The sequence below is a fragment of the Vicugna pacos genome, chromosome 14, assembly GCF_048564905.1.
Source record: "Vicugna pacos chromosome 14, VicPac4, whole genome shotgun sequence".
In the NCBI taxonomy this organism is placed as follows: Eukaryota; Metazoa; Chordata; class Mammalia; order Artiodactyla; family Camelidae; genus Vicugna; species Vicugna pacos.
Genome location: NC_133000.1, coordinates 18,643,555 through 18,670,805, shown reverse-complemented (window position 1 = coordinate 18,670,805; position 27,251 = coordinate 18,643,555). Strand labels below are relative to the sequence as shown.

Here is a 27,251-nt window from a genome sequence, read left to right as displayed (position 1 = left end):
CGAAAAATTTCAAATTTTCCACAATTACCACTTTTGCAATTGAGGATCTTCATTAAAACATAAAAGATGAAATGGTTAAAGATTTCTATTCACTATCGTTTTCTTTTTCAAGGAAATGTAATTACTACATAAGTATCCCTTTATTTCAAAGTTACATAACCTTCAAAGGAACATGACAAAGACTGTTTTAAGTCCTCTCCAAATTCCCCAAACCTCCCACGGCAGTCAGCAGTCTACTGCTTTCTGCAGGAGGCAGTGTCACCACACCAGTTGCTTTGAGCTTCATAACACACACATCCTGTCCGTTTCTTTTTAAGGAGCTCTGATGTTCCCTCCATTCACCCATCAGCCTGCCACCAGCTCTACGTTAGAGAAGTGAAGGATTCAGAGTTAACTCCTGTCCTACAAAGGCTTGAGTAAGACTTAGAGCCTGGGAATGCCCCCACTGGGTGGAGGGGCAGTTGCTGAGATGCTGGAGCAGATTACAGAGCTGAAAACCCACCCCGGACACGGCTCCTACAGCAGAGTGGGACCCCGCAGGCTCAATTCTCAGATGCCAGTTTGCTGTAGGATTCCATGTTTCAAATTTCCACTTATTTTACAATCTTAAAGAATCAATTTGGAGGGACTCCCTAGCTCATCTGGTCCTTCCTCAAACCCAAAGAGGAAACCCCTAGAATTATCCTATTTTTTGTTCGGACATTCCCAGGAAATGCGAACTCGACCCACACTAGGAAAGACGTCCCATCCCAGGGGGACAGTTCTTAAAGTGGAAATCAGCCTCTCTCTAACTCCCATCTTCTGATCTTAAGAGCTGCCAGTTGGGATTATACACAGAATAAGGTTCATTCCCCTCAGCCGGTAAACACTGGAAGATTAAGATTTTTCACAGACGCCTAGAATTCTAAAGCCACAGGGGAGAACTTCAGCCCGAGGGGGTAAGCCACTTGCCCAGGTCACACAATTAGTCTGCAGAACGAGGCTCCTGTGTCCTTCATTATATCTCTCTATCCTTATGCGCTGAACTGATGCAGCAGCTAATTCCTTTTACTTCTCTGGTCAAAACACTAGCACCACTACTCTGCCCAACTCTTTCATCTCTCTTCAGGGGTTTACTAGTCAAATCGTTCTAACATTATCCAGAAATAGTTGTGGAAATGACTGCAATTATATACGTTAATACTGTGACATGGAAACACTTGTTTATCAACATTTTATATGCTTTATTGAAAGTTGACAAGTGCAACAATGAAATACAGTGACACCTTACAACTGTGTGGAGAACATGCACAGAAACATATGCATATAACTACTATACAGGTAATATGCAGAAACCCCTACTGGGAAACCCATCTCATTAGCTACAACTGATCATTTGCCAAAGTATTCAGTCAACTCAATGAAATGACTTCAGTGAACAGGGATTTGCTTCAAGGTATTCAGCAGCTAGTAGGTTGCAGATTACACCAAGTGACTAACTGTGCCAAATGCTTAAAATCTCTTTAGGTAGGTGTGTTTTTCTTCGTGGAGTAATTTTTTCTGTAGATCTCTATACAAAAGACAATCCACACCTCTTCAGACGGCCAATGAAACATCTAAATTTCAATCTGTACAACCTAAATAGTAGTTACAGTCCTCTATTATACAAAATAGTTACACTACATACACAAATATACAATAAGCAAAACAACCTTCATGGTAAAGACAGCCTAGGTCCCAGCTACCTGTCACCGTTTAGTCACTCTAATAGTTTTGTGTCATCCACTGTTTCGGAAAGAGGCACAGTACTTTTTTTTTTTTTTTTTATGGATTTGGTGACAGTCGTCAATTTGTACAATGAACTACGCTTCCCCTCATTTTAGGTGAGACTAAGCTTCAGTCTTGACTTTCACCTCCCTTTCAAGGTCCTCATAAGGGAGGAGAGAGAGGAAAGTCCAGTGGCACTCCACTGCTTCGGAACCCCATGGAGTACACACTGCGTGCAAGCAGGAAGAACTCTTGGAAGTGGGGATGGGGAGCAAGGAGGGATGGAAAGGCACACAGCTCCTCAGCATGAATGGAACCATTTCTCACGGATCTGCCAAGCTGCGTGATGTCCCAGTATCTCCATGCTAATTCTCAGATTAACCTTTAATTCACCCAACTAAGAAATTTCTTCAAGCCCAAAGCATGTGAGTGTTTAATACTGGAAAAAAGAGATAATGGCATATGTCAGTCTCACGTCTCTTTTGCAGCGAGCAATGAAATGGGTGACGGTGGAGGCGGATCCCCCTAGCACATCTCCTCTGGTCTGTTCAGTTCAGACAGCAGCAGCCAGTTCTGCGGGGGCGTACGAGGCTACGCGCTGGGTCCTGAGCCCTGGGACGCTGGCTGGGCCGGGGGCTGCGTGGTCCCCTGTGGCTGTGTGGTGGCAGGCGGGGAGCCAGTCTGCAGCTGGGCCTGAAACTGGGCAAGCTGCTCGGGACTGGCCAGTGTCTTCAGCAGATTATTTTCCTGCTCCAGCTGGGAATTTTTCTCTATTAGTTCTTTGATTTGCTCTTTGAGGACCTCCACCTCCTCTCTAACCGCATACATCAAATGGCTTTTCACCAGATCCTGAAAGGGAGAGAGAGAGGGGGGAGAAAAAAGGTTAACTTCCTATTAACTTACTACTTACTGTTTCCTGGACTCTTAAATTTCAAAAGTATTATTTTGCACGGCTCTCCCTAACCACTTCCATATCCTACCTAATTAGAGTTCATCTAACTGGCTTTTGGGGAAATCTACGGAATACAATCCCAACTGTACAATACTTGTTTAATGTGTAAGTGATCAAGCTTTTCAAAAGTCTGCTTTCTCTGCAGCCGTTAGCCAGGACTACCCAAGGCCAGGTTTCCTATTTGAGATGGCCAAATGCACTGGGGCAGAAGCCCGGCTCAGGGCCGTCCAGCCCCGGAGCAACGGTAGCCGCTTCCCCGCCCCCAAGTCCCTCCCTCCGCCCGCCGGACCGCCTCCCTCAGCACCGGCTGCAGCCAGTTCCTACAGAGCGTGTTGCCGCATTTTCCTCCCTCCACCCTCAACCCCCTCCCTTTTCGTGATTAAGCTGACATCACAGAAACCTGGGCAGCCGTCGCAGCCAATGGGAGCTCGAGTTATTTATAGCTCCGAATTAAAGGTTCGGAGTTTGCCTAGCAACAGTGGGCAGAGAATCCCGTGAGAAGAGCCACAGGCGCTGCTCCAATAACAAAGAACAGCCAAGGCGGAAATAAAAAATAGGAGAAATCCAGGCGCAGGTTGAGAAGACGAAACTTTTCTCCGGTTGTCTAAATCGTGCAGTAGCCTACATCATCGGGGGTCTGTTTGCGCCTGGTCTAGGAGGCCCTTTCCCCAGATCCCTACTTCTGGGGCCCTCCCCCATCCCGGCTCCCCGATAAACCTTAGGATTCCCAGTAAAGCCATGTCGCTAGATGTGCTCACGACCGAAGGACACGACGGGCCAGCGCCTCCCTAGCAATTCCCCAGCAAAAAGGGACACCTCCGCAAAAATCCCGACGGTTGTGTGAGATCGGTCCTGGAAGGGACACGGAATACCCTCAGAGCCCCCATTCTCTCTCCTTAGAGCCGCGGTATGTGGCTTCATGCTGGCAGAATGGAGATAGTGCCGGCATTTCTAAATGTATGAAGAGCAATCATCGTCTCAACCACGGATGCCCTGGTTCCATCCCAAGACACCTCGCTTTTTGTACTGTGCCCACATTCGGTACAAACGATATTTAATCAGTACATACCATAGCTTGCTCGATTTTGTTGTCAATAGCTACCACACTCGCACCAGAAGAGCTGGAAAAGAAAAGGGGAAAAAAATCGATAAATGGAATTTATCTTAAATATCCAAGGCAAAGAGGATTTCCCAATTCTGTGATATTACTAGCATCATTTTTTGGAATATTCTTTAATGCTATGTAATATATCACCCTCCAGAAAACACCAGCCACTCTCTTACTAACGAATACTCAGACATTTCCCTATTTTAGTGAGCCACAAAGGCTAAATTACATAATGTGGTAAAAGCCTGTTCTCTGGCCAGACCTGTAAAAAAAAAAGGCTATTCTTATTTCAAAAAGCCAACATCCATGTCACCGTAGTCTCTCAGCAATGGACAAAGGAATTCGCCTGGCTATCTTTCACCTGCATTATTACAAGTATCTCACGAGTAAATTTAAAGAAACTATCCCAGCCGACATTTACCTATTGTCAAGTCTCACAGAGGCGTTTTCAGTCCCCAGCAAGGATGACAAGAAAGAAATTGAAAAATGTCTCAGTTGGTAAACTCCTAGATCCATCGCCACTGGTCTACACCATTGGGATTTCATGCAATTGCAGCCAAAAACACCCTCACGGAAAAAAAAAGAGGGAATAGTAGCAGCCTTGTTTGAGCTAGATAAAAATCTTCTAGCTTTATGCAGCTCAGGGAGAAATAGAAAATAGCAGCCCTGATTTAAAGAAACCCGGCTTCTGGGGCTTGGCGATTCCGGGAAGATGCAGATCCTACTGCTGTGCAGAGAAGCCTCTCAGGTCGGCGGCCGGGCTCCACTAGGCTCTAATCCAGAACTCCCACTCTCCGTGCAAAATATATGCAGGGAAGAGCCGCGCCGATTGGCCAGCACGCCACTGGAGCCGCCCCCTTCTCCCTTCCCCGCCCTCCTCCCGCTTCCCCGCCTTCCTCAGCACCCCCACTCCGCCCCCAGCCTCCCTACCCGCTCCTCGGGTGGGCTGGCCCAGGCCGCGCTCGGAGGGGCCGAAGCGCGGGGCTTCCTAAGGCCCAGCAAGGCTCGGAAGGCCCGAGCAGGGCTCCGGCAGAAAACGCCAAGGGGCCCTGAGAAATACGATGGGGACCCCACACGTGCTTACGTTTAAGGGAATCAGACCCTCGTCCCCGGAGCTGCTTGTCCCCGTGGCTGCTGAACGGCGAAGGCTGCTTATTTGCAACCAGAACCGTCTGTGCTACTGGGCATGCCCAGTCTCACCACTAAAGACTTGCAGGAGCCTGAGTGTCTCGATTTCAATTATCTGGTTCTTACAGATAGCAGTAACGGGAGAACTTTATAGACGTTTTTATTTATAAGGATAACAACCATACTGTAGTACTTTTTTTTTAAGCCAGTGAATTTTAGAGGGAAAAAAAATCACATTTCCCTTTTGAGAGATCCTACCTTTTTGTGAATTTATCAATTACGTGCAGAAACAAAACAAAAAACACTACATATTCTTTGTTAGACATACATAGAGGCCAAAAGGAATCCACCAGATTAAATCAGGTAGATCTTCTTAAAATGTCCTTAGAGCCATAAACCTTAAAATTGGATCTCCTCTTTCCATTTATAGATTAAAAAAAAAATCCACAGGTTGAATCCTACCTACATAGATCTATTTTCAGTAAGTCCCTAAGGCAAATTTTTGGAAGTTAAGTGCAATTCCTACAAGACTGAATCCTCTGAGCCTTCTTACATCAGAGGAGTTGAAATATTGTGAAGTATTTTGTGTCACCCCCTAGCCACACTGACCAAGTAATTCTCTTCTCCAAACCAAAATTAAGAGAGCTGGGTGTAAAATAGCTTAACCTATTACATAATTTCCTCTATTAATAAAAAATATTTGCAAGAATATATCACGTGAGGTTACAATTTAGGATACTATAAGCCTAAAGTCTTAAATTCACTTGATTATTTAAAGTTTGCAATTCAATACATTTAGAAGGTACATTTAAACCTCTACAATACTGCCCTCTAATGGTATAATCTTATAAAAACAGAAACAAACAAAAAAAAATACCAATACTGAAGACTTCCTTAAATCCAAGTTGTATCATCCCAAATAATTACAACATAAAATTTGACCACAGAGCATATATATGTATATATTCGATTTACACACACACACACACACACACTCACACACATGGATTCTTTTTTCTCAAACAAGCATTCTCCCTCAAGCAGCATCCTTTAACTAAAATTTCCTATTTTAGTTGCCACTGGGGCCTCTTAGACATTCTTTTAAGTTGCCCCAATGTTGGTAGAGTGCATCTAGTTTTAGAAATTCTCCAAAGTGACTAGGAACCAAATCTGGGTGAATGTGGTAGCTGATGAAAGACCAGTACTCTTTTGGGGTTAAAAAACTAAAGTGTGACTAACCATAAGACAGTATCATTCTTTTTTATTGTAAGGTTCCTATTGTTCTATAAATTTTAAGCCTTTGCTTTTGAATAACATAATATTCAAATAATATTCAAGTATGTGTTGGCATACTTACAGTTTTTAAAAATTAAATATACATTATCTCATATGATACAAATTTATTTGAGGAAGACACCCATTTTTAGTAAAAGGAAACAAGTGGAAGCTCAAAATCATAATTTAGCAAGCAAGCATGTGGTCTCTATGATAATGTACCAGTGCTAGATACAATTCTTATTTACTACATGATAGCTTCTATATTTTGAAAATTAGTTATCACTAAAACTATCTGTATGATTAAATTATTTACATATTTGGACGGAATGCCAACTGCACAGGAAAAGTTATTAAAGCATCATCTTAAGCTATACAAAGAGCATAAAAAACCAAAACTCTAAGGTCATATAAGGAAATGAATCTTAAATTCTCACTGAAGTTTAAGATTACTAAATTAACGGAATCTTATTTATTCATGATGTTCTTCAACAGTCGGAAAGAAACAAGTATTAAGCTACAGAAGTCAATATGCGAACCATAGTCTGTCCTAACCCATATATCTCTACCGTTGGATGTTATGGTCACCTCCAATACTTTGCTATTTTAGATAATTTTCCAAGAGATACCCTTGTACATACACCCTTGAACAGATGGCTAAATTTACTTTATAGCCATTTACAAAAGATTCCTCCATTTGCAAAACACAGCATCTATGAATCTAGTGTCCAGTCAGAGCTCAACCAAGACCAGCTGATAGGCAGGATAAACACTCCCGTGACTCCAGGAGAGACCCCTAGAGGCACGGATGCTACTAGGCAACTCCAGGCACTGTGGAGAGATCAGGAGGTCTCACTTGGGTGCGGAATCTGGAGCCCGGGAAACAGCCTGGACACTTGAGATTGAGATGGTTCTTTGCTGCTGCTTTTGTTTTTCTGTTCTGCTTTGCCTAAGAGCCTTTTTGCTTGGATGCCAGTTCAGTCACTTTTGCATATTGGGAGCACGTATGCTAGGATGGGAGAAAGGGAGGAGGGGCAGGGCCTGTGTGTTTCTAGTTCAGTAACATGTGCTTTTCTTCCAAACTTGATCTGACTTGGCCAATATAGGTGCTGCTGGGGACTCACCACTGAAATAGGATAACCTGTTTCTCCCTCTGTCCAAACTCCTTGCAAATCTAAAGTGACTGCCAGGGAAGAGGCTAAAGCACATCACCTTGTGCCTGATCACATCGTTGCCCGGGGTCTGCACACCACATCACCTCCCCTTCCCCATTTACTCTCACTGGCCACTGGGAGTAGGGTTCCCAGGTTTCGCAAATGAAACCACAGGACTCCCAGTTAAAGCCGAATTGCAGGTAAACAACGAATAATGTTTTAGTGTTAGGGTCTCATACACTGCTGGAAAAAGAAACAATACCAAAGATATTTTAAAAGAAGAAGAAGAAAAAGAAAATTCAACCGTACTTTAAATTTTCTTAATTTCCAGAGAAAAGTTGGAAGATAAAGTTGAGAAAATCTTCCCCAAATTAGAACGAAATAAAGAGATGGAATTGAGAGATACAAGAGACTAAAAGGATAAATCTAGGAGGTCCAACACCAAAAAAAGAATGAACTCCAAAAACAGAGAACAGAGGGAAGGAAATTATCAAAGAAATAATTTCAGAATTTTTCCAGAACGGAAGGGCACACATCTCCAGATTAAACGAGACGAACAAATGGCCAACACAGTCAATGCCAAGAGCCCCACAGCAAAGCACAGCATCGTGAAATTAAAGATCACGCAGGACAGAAAATCCTAAAAGCTTCCAAACAGAAAAAACAAGGTACAAACACCGGTGCTCATATCAGAATGGTTTTGCTGGCTGCCAGAAAACAATGGAAGAAATATCTATAAAATTCTAAGAGTAAAAAGGTTTTTCGCTTGGCCAAATCAGTGAAGTGTAAAGTAGCATAAAAACATGTTCAGACATTTTAGACACCATAGTGGAGGAGCAAGACAGGAAACAGGGTTAAGCAAGAAGAATGAGTTCTAGAGATCTGCCGTACAGCCCTGCACCTACAGCCAAACAGCACTGGGTTGTATGTACAGCCCTGCACGTGCAAACACTGGGTGGTATGTACAGTTGTATGTATGTACAAACAACACTGTGTTGTATGCTTAAAACTTTAAGAGGATAGATCTTAGGTTAAGTGTTCTTACCACTATAAATTAAAATTTTTTTTAATAAGAAATATTGTATATTTCAAAAAAAAAAAAAGGAAGGCATAGGAAACATGAACCAGGGACTCAAATGCTGGAGACTGGAAGGGAGTCAATAGGATGATGGGGGAGGAAGTCTTGGGATGACAGGTGCTAAGCAAGCCTAACCAGCACCTAGCATGTAACCATGGAGGCAGTGGAGCCTGTGGGAGGGAGGCTTCGGTGGGAATAAACAAAAATGATCTAACACATCTGAGCATGTGCAGGGGGCGGGGAGTGACAGCGAGGGATGGGACAGATCTAATGGAGCAAGGAGATGAGTTCAAAGACAGTCCGACAGAAAACAAAAGTAAGAAAGAAAAATATAGGCTATATAAATACATATGTATATAAATAAAATGTACATGATTCTATTAATAAATGTTTTATTGATTTCACTTTCAAAAGTTAACTTTATTGGGAAGGTGGTGGGGAGAAAAAATGTGGGGTAAGAATGGTTTAAAAGTGCAGAATCCTAATCTCCTACAGCCTGATGATAACATATCTACAATTGAAAAAGCAAAATAAACTAGTATAAATATATGACATGGACATGTTTTCATGAAGGGTATTTTCATCTTGTGTAAAACAGTTTAAAAGGAAGCCTTGAAAAGATCAAACTGTTTCCAAGTAACTTAATTTTTCCCCAAATAAGGCTCAAGGATATTAAATAAAATACACTTAGCAACCAATAATTCACAGCGTCTGGCACCCAATGAAAAGTACCAGGCGCACAAACAAGCAGGGAAATTTGATTCATAATAAGAAGGAAAATCAATCAATCAGGATGACCCGGATGTGACAAAGATGATGTACTCTGTAGACCAGGACATGAAAAGAAGTATTATAACCATATTTTGTATGTTCAAGAAGGAAGAGGTAAATATTAGCATATGAGGCAGAGGCGTGTGAGGTATAAAGAAAATCCAAATTAGATATGAAGATACAAAATACAATTTGAGAAGAAAAATATACTGCATGGGATTAACAGCAGATTAGACAGGGCAGAAGAAATATTAGTGATATATTAGCAATAGAAATTGTCCAAAAAAAAAAAAAAACCCACACACACAGGGGAAAAAAAAGAAAACCAGAAAAAAAGAACAAAAAAAAAAAAGAAGAAAGCACCATTAGACTGTGGAGCAATTTCAAACAACCAAATAAATCTTTAGTGAAGTCCCTAAAAAAGAGAAGAGGGAAGGAGAGAAGAAAAAGTATTTGAAGAAATAATGGCAATTTTACCCAAATTTTATTTTAAAAAAAATCCACAGATGCAAGAAGCACAACAAACCTCAAGCAAGAGAAGAGTGAAACTGCAACAAGGTGCATCGTAATCGAGTGGCTGCAAACCAGTGACAAACAGATCATCTGAAAAGCAGACCAGGGAAAGAACTAAATTACACACAGAGCACCAAGGAAAAGGTTGGGAACAGACTTCCAGGTGACAGAAGACGGAGCAGCAATATCTCTAAAGTGCTGAAAGGAAATTTTGAAAAGCCTGTCAAACTACAAGTCTATGCCCAGTGAAAATATCTTGTCAAAAATGAAGATGAAATTCTTTTTCACACACACAGGGAAGCTGAAAGGATTCAGTCACTGGCCAACCTGTGCTATAAGAAATTTTAAAGTAAGTCCTTCAGGAAGAGGAAAATGATACCAGATGGAAACTGAAGATGTACACAAAAGAATGAAGAGCATCAGAGATGGTTAACTATGTAGTTACATACAAAAAATATTTCCCTTAACTATTTAAATCTCTTTTAAAAAGATAATTGGTTGTTTAAAACCAAAATAATAATAATGTATGGGTAAAGAGGGGCTGTAGCATATGTTGGAGTGAAATGTATGACAGAAACAGAACCTAGGCTGGGAGAGGAGAAGGGACATACACTGCTGTAAGGTCCTTACATTATTTGCAAATAGACCATACTACAAACTCTAAAGGAACAACTGAAATAACAAAAGAGTTATAGCCAATAAGCTAATAAAGGAGATAAAATGGAATCATTAGAGAAAAATATAATCTAAAAGATGTAGAAAAGGAGAAAAGGAATAAAGAATGAAGTGAAAAAACAAGTAGCAAGATAGCAGATTCAAACCAACCACAGCAATAATCATATTAAACGTAAATATCCTCAATTAAGCACCTTAATTAAAAGGTAGAGGTGGTCAGATTGGATTAAAAAAGAGCAAGACACAACTATTGCTGCCTTTAAAATAATACTTTAAATATAAAGGCATAAATAGGTAAAATAAGAGATTGGAAGAGAGTCATCTATGTTAAAAATAATCAGAAGAAGTCTGAAGTGGCTATATTATTTGGACAAAGCGGAGTGCAGGGCTAAAATCATTTTATAATGAATGGAAGAGTCAATGTGCCAAGAGGTCACAAAAATCCTAAATGTTAACATGTTGATAACAGCTTCAAAGCTTATGAAGCAAAATAGGATAGATAGAATTGTAAGGAGAAATAGAAAAATCCACAATTAAAGTTAGAATTTTCAACAATCCTCTCTCAATAAGTAAAAGACTAAAGAAGCAGAAGATGAATAAGGGTGTAGAACACTTGAATATCACTGTCAACCACGTGCCCTAATTGGTTTTTGTGGAACATTCCATCCAATAACTGCAGAATACACATTAATTTCAAGCACAAATGGAATTTTTACCATAATCAACCATATTCTGAGCCACAAGTCTCAATAAATTTTAAAAGATTCAAATTACACAAAGCATGTCCTATGAGCACAATGGAATTAAATTAGAATTCAGTTACAGAAAATTACCTGGAAAATCTCCAAATATTTAACACATAACTAAATGATCCATGAGGGTCAGATAAAAGGGAAACTGGGAAGAATTTTGAACTGAATAAAAATAAAACATGGTATATCCAATTTACTTAATAAATTTAACAATTTAGATGAAATGGACCAATTCCTAGAAAGACGGAGCCACCAAAACTCATTTGAGGAGAAAAGATTAACAGCTCTATTTCTATTTTTAAAATGAATTTGTAGTTCACAGTCTTCCAACACCAAGAATCTCAGGCCCAGATAGTTTCACTTGTGAATTCTACTGCACATTTAAGGAAGGAATCATTCTAATTCCACACAAACCCTCGTTCAGAAAACTGAAAAGGAGAAAACATTTTCCAACTCATTCTACAAGGCCAGCATGACCCTAATAGTAAAACCAGGCGAAGACATTTTAAAGGAAAAAGAAAACTGCAGGCCAACAGCCCTGATGAACACACATGCAAAAGTTCTTTAAAAAAATTTTAGCAACTTGAATCCAACTATATATAATAAGGATAATAAATACATCAGGACCAAGTGGCATTTATCCTGTGAATGCAAGGTATAAGCACTGGAGTATCAATGTGATTCACTGTATCAATAGACTAAAGTAGAAAAATTATAGGGTCATCTCAATAGATGCAGAAAAAGCAGTGTCACAAAATTCAACATCCATTCATGATAAAAACTTTCAGCAAAATAGGAATTGAAGTTCTTCAACTTGATAAAGGGCATCTACAAAAAACATTCAGCTGACATCACACTTAACGGTAAAAGAATGAATGCTTTCCCCCTAAGGCTGGAAAAAAAGGCAAGAATGTCCACTCTCAGCAATACTACTCAATATCAGACTGGAGGTAATAGTAGCAGGCGGGCAATAAGATGAAAGAAAAAGAGGAAGGAAGGGAGGGAGGGAGGGAAGAAGAAAGGAAGGAAGGAAAGAAGGATGGAAGGACGAACAAACGAACGAATGGACATCCAGACTAGAAAGAAAAAAATAAAATTATCCTATTCACAGATAAAATGATTATCCATACAGAAAATCCCAAAGAATGCACAAAAAGCTACAGGAACTAACAATAAGCATGTTCATCAAGGTCAAGGTCAGAGGATATAAGCTCAATATAGAAAAAATCAACTGTATTCCTACACATTAACACAAACAAAAGCTGAAAAATTTTAGAGTTCCATTTATGATATCATAAAAATACATGAAATAGGTATAAATCTAACAAAATACGTGTAAAATCTGCATGCTGAAAACTATAAAACACTGATGAAAGTCAAAGAGAACCAAATAAGTGTTGAGATATACCGTGTTCACTAATTAAAAGACTCAGTATTGTTAATACGTCAGTTGCCTCTCCCCTCAACCAATGTATAGATTCAATGTAATCCCAATCAAAATTCCATGAAGATTTTTCACAAAAAAAATGACAAAGTGTTTCTAAAATTTATACGTAAAGGTAAAGGAACTGGAATAAGCAAAACAAATTTAGAATAAAGCTTATGGGTTCCCACTCAAGACGTTCTGTAAAGCTACTCTGATCATGCTAGTGTGGCGCTGATAAAAAGACAAGTGTAGAGCAATGGGACAGAACAGAGAGGTAAGAAACAGTCCCACACAAATATGGCAAATTGACTTGACAAAGATGGAAAAGTGATACAGTGCAGAAAGATAGTCTTTTCAACAGTAGTGCTGAAACAGCTGGACAGCCATATTAAGAACAAAGCAAAACAAAACCCAATTGGATCCAATCCAATGGAATTTGGTAAAAAATATTTTAAAGTAAAAACAAAGAAGGAAAAAAAGGGATTGAAAAGTTATAATCCAAGGAGTTGAATACTTTCATTGACAAGACCTAAAAATGTCTATTTTATAACTAATTAACTGTTCTATAACCGTATGAAATGTATTATTGGGTTTGAATTTTAAACTATAGTTTTGCTTTGTCTTAAAGCTGTCAGATTTATTGGTGATTAATCTCCAGGAGAATTAACTCAGGTATATTGATACTACAGGTTCCCTAAATCCCACATGACTATTTAAAGACTTAAATTACTTGCTTAGAATTTCAAAAATCCTAACAAAATACTAGCAAATTTAAATATAACTTTCTATTTATTTATACACACACATGCATAGCATATAAGGCTCTCTATGGATATAATTTTCCTGTATCAGTGTAGTTTCTCTCTAAACATTTACAATTACTTTAAAATTATTCTGTAATTCTAGAAACTATCTCTGGTTCTTCCATACCTGTCTGCTCCTCTTTCTTTGTTTTATTTAATATAACTACTAATTCCAAAAGAATGCCCATATTCTGAAAGAGTCAATGCCTTTAAGCAAGAGGACTCAGAGGGTTAACTTTGTCTTTTCTTCTTTTTTTCCTTCATGAAAATAAGCTCCTCAAAGCCAAGTTTCTTCATAAATCACCATTTGCTAAATTGTGGTAGATTATGAAAATCAGAAGCCACGGGCAAAAAGGGCATCGCAGATTTAGAAACCAAATGATGTTCTATATAAAACATTTGAAGTGAAAAGTTATCCTGATTATGATTTGCTGTTTCAAGAACCTCGTGCAAATCTCCTATCAGATATGAACACTGTTTCTATTTTACTTTTTGCACAGCTATGGAAAATAGATGCTTCAAGCTCCTGTACTTTTTCAAAGTGATTTGTTAGTTTAAGCTAATTTTTCACGTTAAATTCCCTAAGATGACAGCACTAGAGAAAGAAGAGCCAACAGGAACCAGGTTAACCATCATTCTCTGCCCACGGAAGTACTTAGGGCCAGTAGAGCTCGTCCTTGCTGATCCCAAAACAGTAAGATGAAGCTTGACTGAACAGTTTTGTTGACAAAGGCGAAGATAAATTCTAGAAGAGTACACAGCTACTGAATTTTTAATGTGGTACAGCCTTAGGTAAGCATTAAATTGGAAAAGGTTAACTCTGTGTGCAAGGGACACTGAGTGTTTAATAAATATCCTCTGCTTTGACCAAGGGACACGTTTCCATATTACGGCCTCTCTGACTCCCGCTTTCTTTAAATGGTCTATTTAGAATTTTTAGAGGTGAAATGGACCTTAGAGATCACCTCATCCTGATTTCCTTATTCTGTAGGTTTAGAAATTGAAGCTCAAAGACATTGTGTGTTTTGTGCAGCGTTTATTGAATTCATTGCAGGATGGGGCAGAGAGCCATCTTCTGATTCAATACGCTGTCCTCTGGACATGCAGACCAGGAATTCCAGATTCACGTGTAAAGATATAAACTAAGGAATATTCGTGCTGGAGGAGTGAAGTGGAGGTCCCTCCTGCCAAGCTCAATGGAACCTCAGTCATCACGTAAAGCTGCCCATTTCACAGGTGAAGACACTGGCCAGGAGTCTTTGTGGAGACCAAAGCCAGAGCCCAGGTGGTGTATGGGCCTGGCAGCCTGGCTGCAGGGTTCCTAGGCCTTGTCCTGAGTACAGACATTGAGCTTTTGATGAATGCCACCCGCCGACCCCCGGCTTCATATTAGATTATGATGCTGGAGAGGCTGACGGGCACCCAGCCTAGTCCCAGTGTCAAGAGTCCCACGGTCTGAAGTGCTTTCCAACCACTGGGAGGAGGTCCTGGAGCGAGGCGGCCCCCACAACACACAGACACGCCCTGCTGACAGGCACGTGGCTTTGTGAACGTGCCTGATTGATTTTCAGATGTCTTTTCATAAGCCCTGGTGCTTCCCTGGAGAGCCTCTCACACCTCTCAGGAGCTGTGAGAAGGATTAAAGGGGACCCAAGAGGACCAGGGACAACAACGTGCACTCGTGGAGAAGGCAGGCGGGCTGTGTCCCCGGCTCCTCAGCATGTCCCCTGAGGACCTCTGGCTTCCCAACACAGCCCCGCAGGCCTTGACTCTCCGTGCTACACCTGGGATCCCCCTCCCACGTCTCGGCCACGGTGTGACTCTGACATTGCTACGTCCCCCTTTCCTCGCAGGTAGGTACAAGTGAGAAGTCAACAACATAATGAAACAGTCAAGTGCTGCGTGGGCTCCCAAGGCCAAGGGAGTGGGAGACACACACTTACCACGAGCATTAGGGTCACTTTTTAGGATTTAAACTCGCTGCTGACCGCTGTAAAAGACATGGCCACTGCAACACATCTTAGCCAGGAGGATACGAACTAGAATAACATATTTCCACCCATTAGCTCTTTGGGTGTTCCTTCGCTCATTATTATACTTATTCAACAGAGCACCCACGAAAGGCCTGGAGCTTTAGGGTTGGCTCTAAAATGACGGAGGTGAAGAAGACATAGTCCCTGCTTTCAGGGACCCTGGGACAGCTGTGGGGTGGAGAGAGGAAGACACCTGACGCCTCGGGTCACCTGGGAATGAAGGTTGGCAGAAAGAAGCCGGAGATGCTTCTGAGAGCAGAAGACTGCCCTGGGCCTCTCCCCTCTGAAAAGTAAGCGGAGCTGCCTGGTTGGACCCCAGGAACTAAGTGAATGAGGACACCCCACGAAGAGGGAGAGCCTGGGTCTGGAAGCAGCACGCCGCATCCCCACAGCTCTGTCGGTGGTCGAGTGTGGCCACGGAGCAGGAAGGCAGGGGCAGTGCTGGGGGTGCAAAGAGAAGCCGTAGGAGGAAAAAAGGCTGCACACAGGCTGGGCCTCGTGGGCCATGGACTTTATTCCGAGGGCAGCGGGGGTTCACACCAAAGGGTTTTAAACAGGCAAGTGATGCACTTAGATCTGTGTCTTAGCAAGGTCACCCTGACCACAGTGTACAAGACTAAAGGATATGGGACCTGGGGTGAAGGGAAGGAAAAAATGAGCGTCAGAACCAAGAAGGGGAAGGGAGATAGAGAAAAAGGGGGATGAATTCAAAAAATATCCGGGAGTTGGCCGAAGAGGAGAGGTCTGAAGCAAATGATACAGTTATTAAATAAGAGAGCTAAGTCTGGAGAACCAAAGTGAGGCGGTTTGAGTAATCAAAAGTAACTGAAAAGTCACACAGCTCAAGGGAGACACTGTGAAGCAGCCCCGCTAGGTAACAAAAAGAAGGCGTTTCCAAAGGGCAAATCTGATGGCCGTTGTTAGAAAAATAACACTGCTCCACATTTCATACCCCTGACAATTAAGACTTCTCAATAAACTGGTTCTACATGCATTTTCTTATGTAATCCTCACAACAACTATAAGGTAGTAGGTACCATTATTTTTTTCACGTAAAGAAAACTGAGCCAAACACTGCCCAAGGTGACATAGCCCTTAAAAACACAGCAGAGCCAAGATCCAAACTCAAGCCAGTCGAGTCTCGTCCGGAACCACCACACAGAACTGAGAGCTGCCAGGCTGTTTGCAGACACCTCGGAAACGCCCAATTCAGTGCACTTAGTGAAAACCTAGAGTCTGTCCTTCAAATTGTAAAAGCACTGACAGCTATGAGGGTTAGACACATTGGGACAAATTATACCTTAAATATACTGATATATTAGATGATTAGACATGAATTTCTAATAAAGAGATATTCTTAACTGAATGTGCTTTCATTTTAAGTTTCATAGGTGGTTGGAAGGTAAAGTTAAAATACAAAATGATTCATTACTTTTATGCAATGTACAAAAGTTAAATCCTTCGCTCCATTACACAAATTAAATACTGCATATATTTTAAAATTCAGTTGTAATATTTTGAATAAAACAAGACGTTTTGCTAACGTCCTTAAAATGGTGTCAGTGACAAAGCATGAGTCCCATCACCTGCTACCCCAAATTAGGATAATTCTACACAAATCACATAAAACTGAATGCTTCAGATATATATTGTGAGTAAAAACCGAGCTAATGAAATACAACTTTGACCGCCTTTAATAAATGCGGGGGTGGGGGGATTAGGTTATATTGAGGGAATTTTTAAAAAATCAAGTATCTTAACCTACCAGGATAACTAAGTTAAATGAATAATTAACCTATTTCAACAGTGAAGTGTGCTCGAGACAGAAAAGGGTTTTAACAAAGTATTTAAAGCATACAAAATACATGTAACATATATGTAAATTAGGAAACATAACAATAGAACAGACACCCCCAAACCCACCACCTAACTAAGGAGGTGACCCTCACCACTGAAACCCGGGCTGCTCCTCCCCACTCCCCCATCTCGCACCGAGGGAGGGCTGCGCGCTCCCCTGGCCTGAAAGTGTTCAAAGTCATTCCTGTTTATTGAGTTTCTATGGTTACTGTCTGCCTCCCTCCACTAGAAAAGGGCGAGGGTTGGGGGTGTTGACTGTTTTATTTACCGGTGTGTCCCAAGCACCTGGATCTGAGCCTGGTCTATGGTAAACACTCGCTATCGTGCTGCTGTAGGAGGGAACATGGACGGTCATAACAGTCACAGTGAATAGTCACAGCAGCAAACACTTAACTGCACTTACTACTTGCCAGACCAGTCCAGAGACTGGACTTTATTCCGAGGGCAGCGGAATAAAGCCCATTACACACATTTACTCATTTAACTCCTCAACAGCCTGCTCATGTCAGTACCATTATTGTCCTCATATATACTGATGAGGAAACCGAGGCACAGAGGAGTTACGTGACATGATCAAGGCCATACTCATCACCACTATGAAAAGCCAAAAAGATTTCTGCAGTTTTAACATAACACATGCCATCACATAGTCCTTTGAAAGACTGGTTATGCCTGGAACACTGAAATAGTTGGGAAAGTGGTGAGAACCCAACACCTATACACAGAACACCTGTTCTGTGCCAGGCACTGGGGATTCAGTCATGAACAAAATCCCTGCCCTCGTGGAACCTACATTCAAGTGGGATTAAAAAAGTAAACAAGACAAACATCCAAATACAAGGTGTGTGAGATATGGATGGTACTGGGGAGACCACTGAAGAGGGAAGCAGGGGTGTGCAAGATCGGAGAGGAGAAAATTTCAGATCAAGTCATCAAGGAAGGCCTCCCCGAGAAAGTGAATTTGGACTAAAAACCTGAAGGAAATGAAGGAATCAGTCACAAACGAGCTTCTCAGAGAGAAGAGGAGAACAGGAAGAAGTAATGGTTGTCTGACAGTCAAGAGTCCTTGCAAAGTCAAGCCATCACGAAGCATCACGAGAACAAGCAGTGAGCAGTACACGATGCCAGAGACGGCCCTGGCTTTCTTGGTTTTCCAAAAGACTCCTCTCCTCTTTGGTGAAGAAGAGCACTTACTGAGATCAGCATCATGCTACACAGTGCACTTAAGAAGCACTGCTGTGTGTATTACAGCAATATGGCCATGGAATTACACAGCACTTGGTATTCTCCCAAACGGGTTTCTTCAGAGGTTATTTTGGGGTGCTTTTCACTTTCCAATTCCAATAAAAACTCAAAATCTTTTCCTGTCTGGAAGTATAAACAAGTGACGTCCTTTTGTAGAATCATCTGTGTACAACGTTCAAGCGCTAGAAATGCAATGATAGCTCTTTTCTGAATCTTGGCTTGGGGGGTTTCATGAAGCCATGAGAATCTCACAGGTTTTACTTTCTTCTACTACAAAGCTGTTTGAAGCTACTTCTAAGTGAATATGGTAGATTGCATACACTCATTTATATTATCTCTGTTGCTTCCTACAAACCACCAAAGAGACAGAAGATCAAGTTCTAAACATAGAAGAATGGAATAAATGGGAGAGATGTCCATTTCAGCAGCCTGGGGGAAAAAAGATGGTAATTCATCAAGCTGAAACCTAAGCAAGCAGTAAAGAGAATCCAGAAGATAGCTGATATGCATTGAAGAATCCAATACTTCCAAAGCACAGGCTTCTCAAAGTACAAGGTTCAGGCAAAATGAGAGTCTGTAGGAAACACAGACCCTTCCTTATCCTTACTAACTGAATATCAGAGCAAGGGCTAACCATCCTCTAATAGAACCAACACTCAGAAAAGAGGAACCTGGAGGAAACAGAAGTAGTGTATGGAAATGAAAAAACTTTAAAGATCCTAAAAGATGACATGGATTAAAAAATGAGGGGAGGGGTGGGCAACACCAAACCAGCACCGGAAGCTCTTGGAAAATTGAAAACTGGTATTACGAGACCACAAGCGAAAATTCCCTAGAATAAATGCAAAGTGAAGTTGAAGAAATATCTCAGAACTAGAACAAATACCAAAGAGGGAAAAAGAGGGAAGAAGAGAAAGAACAGCAGTTTAGAAGGGCTAACATCTGGAGGTGGGTGTATAGCTCAGTGGTAGAGCGTGTGCTTAGCATGCGCCAGGTCCTGGGTTCAATCCCCAGGACGTCCATTAGGAAAAAAAAGAAAGAAAGAAAGAAAGAAAGGCTAACATCTCAATGGCAGAAGTTTTGGAAGCAGAACAGAGAATATGGAGGAAAGTATCATAAAATAATTCAAGAAAATTTCCTAGAACTACAGATCACGCTTTTTTAAATTTAAAAAGCCCATCAAGCACAATCTGTTCTGCTATAAAACTTGTTCGGAAAACGCAAATTTGTTCCAACACAATCTATACGTTAGAGAACAATTTGACAAAATTCGTATTTCACATTTTGCTTATGCTTATGCCTTCAGAAATAGTAGCTAAAAAAAAAAAAAGAGAAAAAAGAAATACTAGCTAAACACAGGGAACTGCACCCAGCTGAACCAAGCTGCCCGGGAAAACACACACACACACACATCTCAAACATATACCAGCTACTCGGTTCACGTTTGTTATCCTACAAGATTGTTTTGCTCTTCTTTTGCAAATGTTAACTTTTCTCTGTAAAAAAATGCACTTACTCAAATCCCAAACAGAGTCTAACCACTCTGGTTCAAAAATACCAAGCAGTGCATGCAAAAGAAAAACATTTAACTATTAAGGGAGACGCTTTGGAAAGAAACAAGAGAACATGGGATGTCTCCAGAGCAGCAAGCATAAAGGAGCCCACACCTGGATCACCAAAGATAACACATGAAAATGAAACACCCACAACTAGAGGAACTTCAAGTGCTGTGAAGTCGGTAAGAACAAGCACTCAAGAAAAGAGGGGAAACGGAAAGATTGCTGAGTACATGGACTGAAGAGCAAATAGCAAAACATAACAAACCCAAACAAAAATCCAGGAACAGCCTTTCTCACAATCAAAGAGAAAGCACTGTCTCTATACGAAGCCCTTACGTGGAAATCACCAGGTCCTGCAGAAGTAGCTTCTTTTAGTGCTACTAATGACCAGTTTAGTAGTTTCAAAAATGTCTATAATTTGAAAGCTTTCAGCTGTCAGGTGAAGCAGAGAGTGCAGATGAGAAAACTGCTGAAGAATTTCCAGCAATAATACACAAGTTAATTGAAGAAGGTGGTTATCTTTATCCAACCAAATTGCCAGGTTGATGAGAAACAGGCATCTAGATGAAGACAAAGGCAGAGAAGTACTCAGAGAACTTCCAATTCCCAAGAATCTTGAAAACGCTGCTAAGGAATCTGAAATCTACCCCACAACACATGAGCCTAGCCAATCAGAATAGAGACTGGCTGCAAACAGCCAGCTGAACCTAACTAGTGCACACCAGCCAAATCAACCCGGCCTCCAGGAAGCGGGAGCAGCCGCTGAGACAACGGATTACTGCAGCACAGTGCCCTCGACTTCAGAAACCGCATTCCTTCAGAACAGATGCGACCGTTCCAGATACAGCATGGAGGCTCCATGAAAGGAGGACTAAAGCAAAGACTAGAAAAAAGTTCTGTTTAAGGGGCTTAACCCTTTAATGAGGGAGGAAGAATGATTTGAAAGGAAGCCAGGTAATCAAAGTATAATCATCAATTCAAATGGTCCTATCACTATAACAATTAAGTATATATATTAGACAGAAACCATTATACAATAAGAATAATCCAGACTGGTGACTCCAAGACTGTCAAAATACATACACACAAATGTTATTTCAGCAAAATCACAAGGACAGTTATGAAGTTCACCTTGTTTTGCTCAAGTTATAGAACATCAAACATCTATTTTACACACAAACTTTTTAGAAAGCTACTGCACAGCAGTAAATATGGCTCTGTAAACGCTACATCACAGTGGCCTCATTCAATCTCTTTTATGGAAAATAAGAGCAGACTTTGTACAACAAAGGAAAGTAGTAATGGTACATTTCTAGCAAGCCTTCTGAGTCTTAAAAACTGTTTACCCATCTGCAAAAAGTAAAGCCTACGTTAAAACATATAATGTATACAAATCAAGTTAATGTACATAATTATAAATAAGACTTTAGATGCATGTTACACTTATTAAAAGCTTAAGAAATATGAAAAATAAATCATGTCCCTTTTTTCAATAGAAGAGATCCACTTAATAGTTTTAGTCCTTACTCCCACTAATCCTAATTCTGAAAAAATAGACCTAAAATTGATCATATAAAAAATTTTGCATGTAAGTTTCTCAAGCATTTGATCAAAGGGATCAATTTTTCTTGACAAAGTAACAAAAACAGACATCATCATCTGTGTATAAGCTTTATAACGGGAGAAAGTACACATGGATATAAAAACTGTATGTGATTTCCTAAAATTACGGAATGTCAGTTAAAATTATGGAATGGAAAAGTATAGTAATGACCTGTGTCTGTAAATCACTTTCAACTCATTAGACATGCTCGCAAACTTCTCACACACCTGTGTTAGTCTTCAGTCTACCCAGAAGTACAGAAACAGTAGCTTTGGCTAAACTGCAGCTCAGTGACTGGTTGCACTCTTGACTCTGAACTAGAAGTTAAGGTAGTTGTCCTGCCCATGGGTTAATCACTGTGAACCTGACCTCAGAGATGACTCAATGGGAATAAATTCAGATTAACTACTGAATTTCATAAGGAAGTTTATATAAAGAGAACAGTTCTCTCTTTGAAGATGGCCTTTTAAAAGAAATATCTGAATCCTTAAATGAGTGGTACCTGATTCAATGGTTTCTACAAAATTATATTTGCCAATTTATACTCATTTGCTCTTAAGATATGATGAAGGAGAAAAAATTTAAGACTCCTTACCTGCAATCCAATTACAGTAATTGTTAAAGAACAATGCCAGAAGTAGATTGAATCATGAAAGAAAGAAGAAAAAAATCAGTCACTTTCCATACTGTTTACTGTAACCGTAATTGAGTTATTTTACATGTATGTACATAGCTTACATTTTTGTAACATTCAGGGATATAGTGGCAAATTTAAAATGCTTAGCTATGTACATAGAGGGGACTCAATGCCTGCTGAATTGAATTTTAGGGAAAATTAAGTCTAACTATTACATGTTATAATCTCATGTTTAGAAACAAAAGAAACTAGGGAGTTACAGACACCAAAAATAACAGAAACTAAGCAACATGAAAACACTCCACATGTTAAGTGGACAAAGCAATACCGACTGTGCATATCCTATGATGACAGCTACAACCATGAACGCATATGTGTGGTACCCAGCCTCCAAGATGGCCTCCGGTGACCCTCCCCTCTAGGTATTCACATCCTTGTATAATCCCCTTCCACCTTCCACAACAAATAGTGCTGACCTGTGAAAAATATTGCACAGATGATGGGGTGTGACTTCTTTGATCACTCTCTCTGGGAGAGGCTAGCTGTCACGCCATGAAGACCCTCATGCAGCCTACGGAGAAGTCTACGCGGCAAGAAATGGAAGGCATCCTGCCAACACGCAGCAACAACGTGCCAACCATGTGAGTGAGCTCTCTTGAAAGTGGATCCCCCAGCCCAGTGTCAAGGCTTCAGATGACTGCATCCCGGCTGACATCTCGACCATAACCTCAGCAGAGACCCTAAGCCAGAACCATCCAGCTAAGCCACTCTCGAGTTCCTAACCCCCAGAAACCGAGTAAGAAGACAAATGTTTATTGTTGTTCTAAGCCACTAAATTTTAAGGTAATTTGTTACAGCAACAGAGAACTAATAAAATGTACATTTCAAAAGGCCATGTAATAAGAATAAGAATAAGAATAAGAATAAGAATAAGAATAAGAATAAGAATAATAAAAAGGAATGAATATAATAGAGGAAGATCAGGGATGATTTCTTCTACTTCCTAAACCCTCTGTAAAGTTCTGTCATTTTCACTGTTCAGCTGAATGCCTCTAACTTTAAGGACTCCCACCACTTTCTTTAAAGAAGTTCTAAGTTATTCATTCATTCCACAAATGCCTCCTGGGATGGGAAGTCCAAACAGTCCCAGTCCCTGACCTCATGGAACTCACATTCTAGTGGCCAAGAGAGGCCTTAATCGATTCATGTCACAAATTAGTCTGGAAGTACAAACCGTGATATACAGTCTTTTTCGTGATATATAGTCTTTTTTGCTATAACGTGTGTTTCTGGAAGGCAAATTAATTCATAAGTATTAGTAAGTGGAAAAATGATGTCAGTCTAACACAGAAGTGGTGTTGCTTCACAGGGGGCTTTCCTACCCAAGAGGAGTCAGAACAGCCAGTAAATTACAACCTTCAGCAAGAAAGGAAAGAGTTCCAGGCTCTGTTGCTGTTTAGCAGCAGCAGAAACCCTTTCATGTGTGTTTAACGAAACTTAAAAGCACACGCTTCCCCAGGAGTCCCCCCGCCAGCTCTGTGCAGCTTTCAGCCTCTGCCCGGGAACTGCCAGCCTCACCGCCCTGCTGGCTTCAAGCTCCATTTCCTTCTGCGTTATCTTTGCACCTGCCGCCTCTGCTCTAATTAACATGTTGCTGGCATTTCACTCTACTTTTCTGAATGTATTTTTAATATCTACCATAAGAGCTTCCAGCTATGTTGAGCTGGTACACATTTTTTATCTTCTCAGAGCTCTGGTTACAAAGCCACTTAAGTGTTGGGTGGCTGGCCCCAGCTGTTTTCTCCATAAACGGTCTTATTTTTTGCATGCAACTTTGCAAAATGAGAAGGTTTTTAGAGACAACGTTATCATGGTATAGAAGAAATGCCTGCACTATTAAGGAAAATTGTGCAGTTTTAGAAGACTCTGACCTAATACGGGAATAAGATGTGCAAAGGTCTAAAGCACAGAGTCAGGAGTACAGACAGCGCCCACCAGGAAAAACACAGGCTTCAGTAAGCTTTCTCTTTATCCCGTCAACTCTTCTGCCGCACTAGGAGAGCCATGCTCACTTCAGATGGCTGAGGCATTCCTTGCCTAACAGAACTGTGTCGGGGTGGGCTGCAGCGGGGCAGCGGTGGGTGGAGAAAAGGACAATGATGAGACTGAAGCTAATTCAGTGCTTCTCAACCTTGGTGGAACCTTAGACTCAAGTGGGAAGTTTTTCACAAACATAGGTGCTGAGGCCCCATCCTGAGCTCTGGTAGGTTTTAAAAGTTCCCCAGGGTGATTTCAAAGTGAAGCCAGGGTTAACCAGAGCAAGACACCAGCAACAATCAGAGAACTGGAGAATATGTCTTAGGAGGAATTTAAACAACAACAAAACCCAAAACCTGATCATATTTATGCATTTTTAAAAAATGTTTCAGTTGTAATTAGTCAGTAAGACTGTATATTCATTTTCCCCAACTTACAAAGATATTTCTGAGGGCGCAGGTAGGGCTGGAAATAAGCAGGGCTGGAGGGTGAGGACCAAGACCACGGAGCACTAATTCGGCTTCGGGTGAAGCAGCACGTGGCCCTGGCACCTGAGGGCCAGGATGCTCAGTCCCACTGGGAGACTTGAAGGGGAGAGCAATGTGGGGGAGAGGCTTGGAGGAATTTCCAGAGGGATTCAGATAAGCTACTCAAAAGGAGTTCCTGACCGAGCACACTGAAACTGTAGCACACACCATTTATAAATATGGCTGTCTTTGGAATGTCAAAATAAAGAATGAAAGTGGATTGGGAGGTTTAAACACAGTCCTAGCATATGGAGGTAGAAAAGCAGGTTGCAACAAAAGTTTGCAAATTTAGTGATCAGAGCTGTAGAAAGGGATATTTTTAAAATACAGATTCCTGAGCCCAATGTCAAAGGTATGAATTACTCTCCAGAGGTAGGAAATGATAAACTGATAACAATAATAGCTGCTACCATTTATTCGGCATTTACAACGTGCCAGGCAATCTTCTAAGCATTTTGTATGAATCATCTGATTTTGTTCCTGTAATTCCCCTAATAGTTAACTGGGACACAGAGCAGTTAACAGAGTAGCTTGGCCCATGGTAAAGGGTGGATCCAAGCTTCCAACCTGCAGGCCTACATAGAGTCTGTGCTCTTAACCATGACATTCTGCATCTTCTAAAACACCCTCCCCATCCCCAATAGACCAAGTGATTTTGAGGCTGCTAGTATTTGAGAACCACTGCACTATGATCTTTCAAAGTCACTTTTAGCCTTATCAGCCTGTGAAATCGGGCTCAGTATCAACAGTGTCTCCCTTTACTGGGCTTTAAATCAAGCAGCATTATCTCCTACATTATGAAGAATTTGCAAAATGCTAAATGTACCAAAATAGTTTTCCTCTAGAAGATGGGCTTGTGTCTAAGACTTCTGCCTCGGACAAAAATAGAAATTTTATATCACATACTTTTTTCTTTACTGCACTTAGCAATCTGCTGTCTTATCAGTTCTTCTCTGCTAATATCTCTGCCTTTAATTCTTTTTTTATTTCTGTTGCCAACACCCTAATCCAGACCCATATCAGAAGACTTCTGGATTATTGCTGTTTAATCCCAACTGGTCCGTCTGGCTCTAATCTCTATCCAGCTGGATCCAAGCAAATCCATCTTGTATACTGCTTCCAGGCTAATATTCTTAATTTTTTTCTTAATTTCTTATCTGTCACTTGTTCAATTACAAGTCCTTTAATGATTACACCCTATCTATAGGATAAAAATCTCAATCTTTAGCTTGGCAATCAAAGTCTGTCATCTATTTCTAACTTCTTTCTTAAAAAAATTAAACTACAATACATTTTCAATCCAAAATTCTTTCATCAAAACAAGAATTAAATATACCTTAAAACTACATTTAAAATGAGAAAAATACTTAAATTGTGGACTAATTCTTTAGATACTTTTAATGTGATTCTATCTTGGAGTTAAATATTGAAACTTGGCTCCAAGTCAAACCAGCTGCTTATGCTAATAGTTTTTAAATTTTCTGCAGAATGTGTAGGAGGGTGTTCTTAACACAGCTAAGCTATCACATCTGATCTCTCAGGTCATCTCAGAGCTAGAGTGAATTTAGTTTCAGCGTGTGCAGTTACACAAAAACTGCCCCAAGACAACAAAGAGGGTTCAGGTTGTTTCTTAAAGCATGAATCTTTTATATAATCCACAAATTCAGTTTGCAAATCTTGAATAAGACAGCTTTTACTTAAAAACATATGATACCTTGCCAGGAGGAAAATGTATACATCCTTAAATTACAAGCCAGAGAAATTTATCCGTATGTTTTAGTCATGAAACTTCTACTTCCTTGTCTACTGTAAGTTTAAAAAAAGAAAAAAGTTGTACCACCGAGGAGAACCAAGGAGAAAGGCTCAAGTGTCTATGCTCTGTATCTATTTCAGAGCTCATTTAGCAGTCATTTCCCGGGGCTTCTCTGGAGTTCTGATGAAGTTCTCCAATTACCCCAGAAGAGCCAAATGAAAGATGAGGGAAAAAACAAAACCCTCCGTGAGTCGATGCTCACTAGGGAGGGCAGGGAAGCGGCAGGCAGGTCGAGGACCACAGCAGGGAGCCAGAGAAACACAGGGCAGCTGCTGGAAACCGCGTCCTCTTCTCTCCCCTGAATCAGCAGAGCTGAGCTAGTGCTTTCTTCGTGCTGATGGGAGGTCTCATGTGGACTCGTTCTGAAATTCGGCCCAATGAATTCTATATACAATCTTTTTATAAAGAGTGAGAAAAATATGCAAATAATGAATGAAGGAACAATATCCAGAAGAAAACCTGTCTTTTGTCCAGTCTTTTGTAACAGATTCACAGAGCAACTGTAGACCTGGAAGCACATGGGAGGGGAAAGACAGGCTCTGTCAAAAAGGCAGCATCC

General features: G+C 40.7%; 1 protein-coding gene across 5 annotated transcripts in view; it reads right to left on the bottom strand.

Annotated features, from left to right (window-relative positions):
- Positions 1-1,202: 1,202 nt before the first annotated feature.
- TSC22D1 (TSC22 domain family member 1) overlaps positions 1,203-27,251 on the bottom strand; it is a 109,700-nt gene continuing 83,651 nt past the window's right edge. For 3 of the 5 annotated variants that reach the window (XM_006209427.3, XM_072976287.1, XM_072976289.1), the window contains 2 exons: positions 3,768-3,819; positions 1,203-2,595 (listed from right to left, as the gene is read on the bottom strand). In XM_006209427.3, coding sequence (XP_006209489.2) covers positions 2,338-2,595; positions 3,768-3,819 — 310 coding nt within the window. In that variant the 3' untranslated portion in view covers positions 1,203-2,337. Of the gene's footprint in view, positions 2,596-3,767; positions 3,820-4,227; positions 4,583-4,890; positions 4,940-27,251 lie in introns of those variants that run through there. The other 2 variants (XM_015243707.3, XM_006209428.4) reach the window with 2 other exon arrangements.